A 9,199-nucleotide genomic window follows, 5' to 3' on the forward strand; every position below is an offset into this window, starting at 1 on the left:
GAAACTGGTCTGTAGTTCTCTAAAAGAGTTGGGTTAAGAGTGGGTTTCTTAAGAAGTGGGGTTATACGAGCCTGTTTAAATGTTGAGGGCAAAACACCAATTTTTTTACTTTTAATTATTATTATTATTGTTTTTTTTAACACCAAACAAAATTGGATGTCTTTTCAACATCAGTTGCCCTATGGGCCTTGCCTCTGTCCTCGATGATATTTATTTATTTGTTTTGACCCATTACATAAGGGTGTAGAACAATTCATATTAAAATTTATTTACTCAGAAAAGATAAGTAAAAATCACATTAGACAGAATTAATACAAAGAAAAGAGACAGGAATTTGATAGCTTTTCATACATTTATATAATTTTATAGTGTTGTTTTAAAACATATGTAACTGGGATTTTAAGTAAAGAGTTCTGTATTGCAATTCCATACCACAACTACTACAACTACAAATAAGTAACACCATTTAACATGCATTTTTCTAATATTTCCATAACAGCTCCCCCTGTTGACCCCTGCTACAACTACAATGTCCTTGACGATCCATGGAGATCCACCAACAATCAACATTCCTCTCAAATAATGTGTGACACTTGGGTCAGCTGGAATGGCTGGTACCGTCTCTTCATTCAGGGTCAGAGCGTTCAGATGCCAGACACATGTGTTGAGGAGTATAGTTGTGGCACTCATGCTCCACTGTGGCTGGATGGAGGACATCCAACAGTTGAGGATGGAGTGGTCACTCGAGATGTCTGCGGTCACTGGAACAATGACTGCTGTGCTTTTCTGTCCAATCCCATTAAAGTCAAAGCCTGTCCAGAAGATTATTATGTCTATGAGTTTGTGAGTCCAACTACCTGCAGTTTGGCATACTGTGCAGGTAAATACATTTACATGTGCCCTCTGTTTATGTAACAGATCATTGTTTTCATGTAATATTGTTTTTTCAGATGCAAGGAACATGAACACTACCTCTACAACTGTAATGCCAGAGACAACCACAGAAACTACAGCAGAAACCACAACAACTGGTAATACAATGTGTTGTATAACAATCTGGAGGATTTTTGTTTTATGTGAGCAAATCAGATCCATGTTATGTGTTATTACATATGTAAAGAATTTAACACAGATCACCATGCCAAACAGCTTGACTAATATTATCAGTGGACCTTAAGGGGGAATTGATTATAAATGCTTAAAGGGTTAGTTCACCCAAAAATGAAAATTAGCCTGTGATGTACTCACGCTTGAGGCATCCTGTTTAGGACTTTCTTCTTTTAGACGAGTCCAATCCGAGTTATATTAAAAATGTTCCTGGCCCCTCCAAGCGTTTTCATTGCAGTGGGCGGGTGCTTTTGTGCAACAGTCCACAAGACGTCAAATAAAGCACACGCATCCAAAATAAAACGTGCCTCACACTGCTCTGGGGAGTGAATAATGGCCTCCTGTAGTGAATCCATGCGTTTTTGTAAGAAAAACATCCATATTTCTAACATAATAAACACTTTTCTCTCACTTCATCTGTCTGTCGTATGCGAAAGTCGTTCCGGCGGATGACATAGGACGTATGGGTCGCATGCGCGCGCACCTCTGAGATATGCTAGTCTCACGAGTGTGTTTACAGGAGCAAAAGAAGCAAAGTTTCCTTACTTTAGCAAAGGAAAACCAGTCTTCTCTTGGCTTATATCGAAATCCTCCAACATTTTTCTTTACAAATCCTCGTTTTGTACTTCTAATTCGTGACTGGCATTTTATTTTGTTCTCTCTCCATGTTCTTCACTAATCACGCTACGCCGACGTCCTACGTAATCCGCCGGAATGGCTTCCGCATACGACAGATAGATGAAGTGAGAGAAAAGTGTTTATTACATTTGAAATATGGATATTTTTCTTACAAAAATGCATGGATTCGCTACATGAGGCCTTTATTCACCCCCGGAGCCATGTCAGGCATGTTTTATCACGGATGCACACACTTTATTTCACGTCTTGTGGACTGTTGTACAAAAGCACCCGCCTACTGCAATGATAATGCTTGGAGGGGCCAGGACAATTTTTAATATAACTCCGACTGGATTCGTCTAAAAGAAGAAAGTCCTATACACCTAGGATGTTATGAGGTTGAGTAAAACACAGGCTAATTTTCATTTTTGGGTGAACTAACCCTTTAAAGGATTCATGTAATTCACTAGAAAAAAATTAAATTAAATTAAATTAATTAACTTGAGACCAAGAGCAATAATCAGTCAAGGGCCCAGAATGTTTAGAATAAGGATACATGGTAATGTAACAGCTTGTATCTGCAACACTTAGTTATAATAACATTTCTTTCTGTTGGTGGGGTAATATGTAAAGCTGAGAATTGATTACTGTAGGTTACTAATCAGTGCTTATGTTTACATTTATGTTTTTTTGCATTTAGCAGACACTGTTTTACAAAACAGCTTCTTCTTCTAGGTAATAGAAATCCCTGCTCTGAACTCAGCTGCTCTGAGGATGAAAGATGCGGGATGAAAAATGGTGTTTATGGCTGTTTGTGTGAAAAGAACCATCACAGACAACGACAACGTCATGACTCTTTTGGTTGGTAACATTCCACAACAAAATGCAAAAAAAAAAAAAAAAAAAAAAAAAAAAAAAAAAATTATAATAATTCCATCATATTGGCTTTTTTTTGGTCAGATTTCTCAGAAACCTGTGAAAGCAGCTCTGGCTCCTTGTCTGTGTCTCGCTGTCAGCTCTTTGAGGCTGGTTTTCCAGCTGACCTCTTACACCTCAATGATCCTAGCTGCAAAGGAACGGTCCGGAATGGCAGAGTGGAATTCCATTTTGATAACGATGAACTCATCTGTGGTACAAATCTTGTGGTATGATTAAATATGTATTATCTATTCAAATACACCATCCAAACATTTGTAGTGCCTGATTAAATCAGCAGTTGGATTTGGATTTAAACAATTGGAGAATCTCTCTGAGACTTTGAGAATATCTATGGAGGATTGTTTGGGCCCTTTCTTTGGTTACAGATTGATTCTGTGGAGGGCCCAAACAGACCACCCTAAAGACTACTCAAAGTCTCAAAGAGTTTGTGTGTGTTTCTAATTTGAAATACAAATTTAATTTGAGCAAAATTCCAAAAAGTATATATGTTGTATATGTTGTCCACAGGCCAACGGCACCCATTTCATCTACAGTAACTTTATTCTGGGGACACCGAGGTCAGAAGGTCTCATCAGCAGAGAGAAAATCCTTAAGCTTTCGTTCAGCTGTGTTTATCCTCAAACACAAACACTTTCCATGAATGCGGAAATCAACCCACTGGAGAGGTGCGAGTCAAATACACTTTTATTAAAGAAGTAGTTCACCAACATGGAATTTTTCTCATCATGTTGTTTAAACTCTCATGTCTTTATTTGCTCAGTGGAATGTTACTAGTCACATTTTTCAATGCAGTTAATCATCATGAGGATTTTCAAGCTTCAAAAAGAAAAGAAAAAAACCCACCACCACAAATGCATTTCTAAAATGGTCTATATTACATATACGAATGAATCATTCTGACAAAAAGATCAGACATCACTACTTCTCTAATGATCTGTCATGAACGCACCAAAGAAAATATTGTGGATATCAAAATTTTCAGTGAATAATGATGGGAGTTTTTGTGTGATCGAATCGTTTAAGCCGAAAAATAAATGTATTGTATTGTTATTTTTTTTAACAAAGAATAGATATTTTACCAATGACACAGTCATTTTAAAACCGATCTGTCCATTATTTCAACAGCATTGTGCACAAGACGCTCCCCGCTGGTGAAGGGAGATATCAGGTTCGGATGATTCCATATGAGGATGATGAGTTTACCCGGCCCTTCACTGGTAAAGTGGATGCAGAGCTCGACCAGAAGATGAATGTGGAAGTTCGTGTTGAGGGGGTTGACAGCCGCCAGTTTGCCTCAGTTATGGACACGTGTTGGGCTACACCTGTGAATGATCCTGATTACAGTCTCCGCTGGGATCTCATCGTCACAGAGTAAAACTATTTATAATCCTTAAAGCTCAGGCTTAACTGTAACTGTAACTTTTAGCATTGCCTCAGAATTGTGACTTTCAGTATTTTAGAACTAAAGCACAAGATCCCATGTTTTATACCTGGAATTCAAATGTGTAACGATTTACAGAATCACTTTTGAACTGAATGAAAGCATTTGATTTGTTGACTGTCATAATTGCTATTCTCAGGTGTCCCAATCCAAATGACGACACAGTGGAGCTGCTGCAGAATGGCGTCTCGACATCCAGCCGTTTCTCCTTCAGGATGTTCATCTTCACTGCAAACTCCACGAAGCTTTACCTGCACTGTGCTGTTCACCTTTGCCTTCTGTCAAGCAATCACTGCTCAATGGTGAGTTTAGAACTTATAATGGTTTACGAGTCTGCTATTGATACATTATTTTTAATCAAACACTAAATATAAGCAGAGAAATATCACCCTTAAGGTCCATGGTGGTGAGGTTTAATGACCAAACTACTTATTTTGGCTGCCCTCTGCTGGAGACTTTGTGCACTCCTGTTTCTTTTTTTTTCTTCTGTTTTTCTTTTTTTAGGACTGTAACTCTGAACATCACTGGAGAAAGCGCAGGTCTCTGGACTTCCATGACAGTGCTTCCATATCCATTGGTCCTCTGATGTTGTCTGAAGGCAATACAGGTGAACATTTTATTTATCCTCCATAAAATGTGCTGCACACATCTGAATATTTGGGTTGAACTGTTCTGGAGCAGTGTTGTAAATACAACTTAACAACTTAAAGGCCAAACAAAGTTTTGCTTTCACAACGAAACCCACATCGTCACACACAGCGGGCTTGAGTGAGTGGCGGCAGGCTTTAGAACGGTGCGGCTGGCGTATTCGATGAAGGAGCGGGCGGCGGGCTTGCGGCAACCACATGTGACGACCCCGGGCTGGACTCCGCTTCGTCCACGGGGAAAGCCGATCCAGCGATCCACAGTGCAAAGTAGTAGTATTTCCTCAGCGACCAGCACGGATCATGACGAAGCGGATATCGTTGGAAGACCAAACAAAGTAGTTTCGCTTTCACAACGAAACACACAGCGCCTTCACGACATGGCGGCGGCGGCAGCAACAATACTACAGCGAGAATAAAAGTTTCGCCTTCTTTATTTGTGTGAACATTTGGGCGGCGTTATGCAAATCTTCCCACATCGTGACGTAGACATGTGGGGTTAGAACGAGCTGTTTTAGGGGGGCGTGGTTGACTCTTAACTTTTATAAAGAATATCTATTTGGATTTGAGACTTTAGTCTTTGCAACTTTACAGATCTTCTTTATGCAACAAGACCTTGTATCACTTCAAAGATAAAGGAAAAATTTTAATCGCATCATATGACCCCTTTAATCATTTGTAAATAAAGATTTATAATGATTTCTTCCTTGAATGCATTTCACTTCATTGCATTATATTCTCTGTTCACAGATAAGTGGGTCCCAGATCAAGTGAAGGTATCTGAGGCTTCTTGTCTGTGTGCTTCTCTGATGCTGTTACTTGTTCCTCTGATGAGTGTCCTGACCCTCTTTTAGTATATTTTCACAAAAAATGCATGTTGTCTATTAATGTGGAACTGATGCTACACTTGTGGTGGGTTTCTAAATATTTCTTTATTTCATTAGTGTTTTTTATTTGGTGTCATAAATAATGATTTAACCCTTTTACATTAGTTATTATATACTACATTCATTCTGTTTTACTTGAGAGGATGTTCTGCAATAACAAACAGAATTAAATTTGCTTTAATTCAAAAATAATAATAGGGTCATTTCTGTTTTGCAGTTCCTTTTCAAAATTGAAAACTTTTAGTAGTTGATGGAAATTCTTCTATAAAAGGCTGATTGTCAGAAATAGCAGAACTGAAATGTGATATTGTGATAGTATAACATTATGATTTCTTTCTTTAAGAATTATACGTTTAATAATATTCATATTCTGGCATTTATTATGGGGCATAAATTATAGGGGTATTATAATAATTCCGTGTGAATGCCCCAGAAGGTAAATGAATGAATGAATAAATAAATAAATAAAAATGATTGTTAAGCAAAATGAGTTTTCTTATCCCTCCCCCCCCCCACCGTTTAATTTTATAGGCATTTCCTTTCAGTAAAACTAAGAAAAATATTATCAATGATAGCATTATCTTTCTTTGCAATAATTTTGCTTATTGTTCATTAATCTAGATTTAAACAGAGAGAGTGTGTCTGAACCCCGAACATTATCAGGAAGGCTATTCCAGAGTTTGGGAGCCAAATACGAAAAAGCTCTACCTCCTTTAGTGGACTTTGCTATCCTAGGTACTACCAAAAGTCCAGAATTTTGCGACCTTAGGGAGCGTGATGGATTGTAGCGTGGTAGAAGACTAGTTAGGTACGCAGGAGCTAACCCATTAAGGGCCTTATAGGCAAGTAATAATATTTTGTAACTGAAACGGGACTTAACAGGTAGCCAGTGCAGAGACTGTAAAATTGGTGTAATATGATTATATTTTCTTGACCTGGTAAGGTGTATAACAGTGAAAACACGAAAAGCCGTAAAAACTCGTCTTTGGCGGGGAAGCGTTGTCTTCTAAAAGACGAGATAACTCGTCAATGGCGGGGAAAGAGTTAAATGTGACCCTGGAGCACAAAACGAGTCATAAGGGTCAATAAAATTGAGATTTATACATACTATGAAAACTGAATAAATAAGCTTTACATTGATGTATAGTTTGTTGGGATTGGACAATATTTGTCCGAGATACAACTATTTATAAATCTGGAATCTGAGGGTACAAAAAAAAATCTAAATACTGAGAAAATCGTCTTTAAAGTTGTTCAAATGAAATACTTAGCAATGCATATTACTAATTAAACATTAAGTTTTGATATATTTACGGTTGGAAATGTACAAAATATCTTCATGGAACATGATCTTTACTTAATAACCTAATGATTTTTGGCATAAAAGAAAAATAGATAATTTTGACCCATACAATATTTTTTTGGCTATTGCTCAAAATATACCCCAGCGACTTAACACTGCTTTTGATCAAATTTGTGACCCTGGAGCACAAAAGCAGTGTTAAGTCGCTGGGGTATATTTTGAGCAATAGCCAAAAAAATATTGTATGGGTCAAAATTATCGATTTTTCTTTTATGCCAAAAATCATTAGGTCTCATGCTCATCTGTCTTCTTCGCAACAGCCTGTGACACATAACATTTGTGTTTTATTCATTCGTTTATTTCTGAAGAGTGTTGAACTTTCTTCTCCCACATCCAATTCTTCAGTTGAAAGGTTTGTTTGAGCTGCGCTGTACTGTACAGACATTAATTTTACATTTCCTTCAGCCTCAGTCTTATTCATTTCACTTTCACATTTAAGTTTTTTACGTTTGTGCACATTACTTTTTATGTGCACATTACACATTACATTACATAATGTGCATAAACTGCAATCACCAGAAATGATCATAGCAAGATAATCGAGAATATAATAAAAACACTGTTGATGCAGTGTTGAGAGTAATGTACTGTAAGTAGTTCTTGGTGAATCTTGTTCAACTGGTTGCAACAATTACTGGAACTTTCAGTGATTGACAGCTGCAGTCTGGTTACTAGATAAAGAGACTTTGCAGCGTCATTGTCTGGTGGCTTTCTAAAGGTCCTACAATGTATAAAAATGACAAGAAACTTTACTATCCAGATGACCAAACAAATGAGGAAAAATCTGAGATAAAGTCATACTATGCTGTAGAGAATATTTTTTTTACATATTGGTACTAAGTTTGTTGCTGAGGAAGACTGAGGCAGAATCAATCCAATTAAAATGTAGTTGTTAATTGTCAGTGCTGCACTTGCTCTTGTTACATTTTCTTAATATTGAAAATTCATGAAACCTAATGCATTAATGCAACATTTATTTGACTCCTTTTTCATTATTTTACTCCTTTTTATTATACACTAAATACTAAAGTTTCCCGACAAGCATTGCACATTTGTAAAATTAGAGAGTTAAATTAACAGTGACACATAGAGAAACTTTTACTGCTCATTTATTTATTCCTTTCCCCTTTATATTTGTATTAGTCTGTACATATCCAGAGGAGACATAACTGTCAGGACACATTAATGTGCATCACATGTTTTTTGGGACGTGGGTTTTTGAATAATGAGCTAAAATGTGCAGCGGAGTAATGTAAAACATTCCTAAGGAGCGTAATTCTGCACCTTCAATAAATATATGAATATAATGTTCACTTCCTTGAATTCTGCAAGAATAGACTTGATTCTTTACTTGAAAGGAATATAATATATGAATATAATGTTCACTTCCTTGAATTCTGCAAGAACAGACTTGATTCTTTACTTGAAAGGAAATAATCTAATGATCAATCTTTTTTTTTCTTTTTTTTTTTTTTCTTTGTTTGTTTGTTTTTCATTGTGGGACATTACCTCTTTAGGAATGTACCAATATTTTTGTGTTATTTTGTTAGTTTGCTCATCTAAAATCTTAATCATTGCTTGTATCCCTCCAGTGGTCTTTAAGTTAAATTTAAACCTTATTGAGCATCATTAACATGGCTAAACAATATTTACTAACAGAATTATTTAACATAATATTAAATTAATTAGCATTATTCTTTTGTCACCTTTAGCTCAGTCTTTAGCTCAAATGTTTTATCATACTGTTTTTGTGAAACTGCTGAACAAATCAAACTTGTCGTCATTCCATCTACATTCTCATTTATTCGAGCAGAGAGTAAAATAATGTATTTCTAAATGTAGTCGCACACAAGGAAACAATCAGTTCAAATAACACAAATTTTCATATCTCATTAAAACTGGTTTAAGACATTATTCAGAAATAGGGTTCCAAAAAGGTGATGCGTTTCCAGTAAATTTCAGAAACATTCCAGAAATTTTGGAAACTTTCCAGAATTTTTTGTAATCTTCCAGGAATATTTGCAAAGCTTCCGGAATTTTTTTGGAGATTTTCCACCCCTTTGCAACCCTATTCAGAAATATCTTCTAGTTCCAGTTATGGTCGACCCACAGTTATTAATAAAGGCATTGATAAGTGTGTGAGATTGTGCAGTTCATCACTGTATTCAGCTGCTGAAAAGAGAATCTCCCTGAGTTTGCT

The 9,199-nt window shown here is 36.5% G+C and overlaps 1 protein-coding gene across 1 annotated transcript in view; it reads left to right on the plus strand.

Moving 5' to 3' along the window:
- The window catches only part of LOC107595185 (uncharacterized), a 23,353-nt gene extending 17,750 nt beyond the window's left edge, over positions 1-5,603 (plus strand). Inside the window, exons 11-19 of the mRNA XM_016285532.1 lie at positions 500-880; positions 951-1,031; positions 2,461-2,586; positions 2,686-2,870; positions 3,172-3,329; positions 3,790-4,035; positions 4,245-4,407; positions 4,610-4,712; positions 5,500-5,603. Coding sequence (XP_016141018.1) covers positions 500-880; positions 951-1,031; positions 2,461-2,586; positions 2,686-2,870; positions 3,172-3,329; positions 3,790-4,035; positions 4,245-4,407; positions 4,610-4,712; positions 5,500-5,603 — 1,547 coding nt within the window. The remainder of the gene's footprint in view (positions 1-499; positions 881-950; positions 1,032-2,460; positions 2,587-2,685; positions 2,871-3,171; positions 3,330-3,789; positions 4,036-4,244; positions 4,408-4,609; positions 4,713-5,499) is intronic.
- The last annotated feature ends 3,596 nt before the right edge of the window (positions 5,604-9,199 follow it).

This window comes from Sinocyclocheilus grahami, unplaced genomic scaffold (assembly GCF_001515645.1).
Source record: "Sinocyclocheilus grahami isolate Dianchi unplaced genomic scaffold, SAMN03320097.WGS_v1.1 scaffold198.1, whole genome shotgun sequence".
NCBI lineage: Eukaryota > Metazoa > Chordata > Actinopteri > Cypriniformes > Cyprinidae > Sinocyclocheilus > Sinocyclocheilus grahami.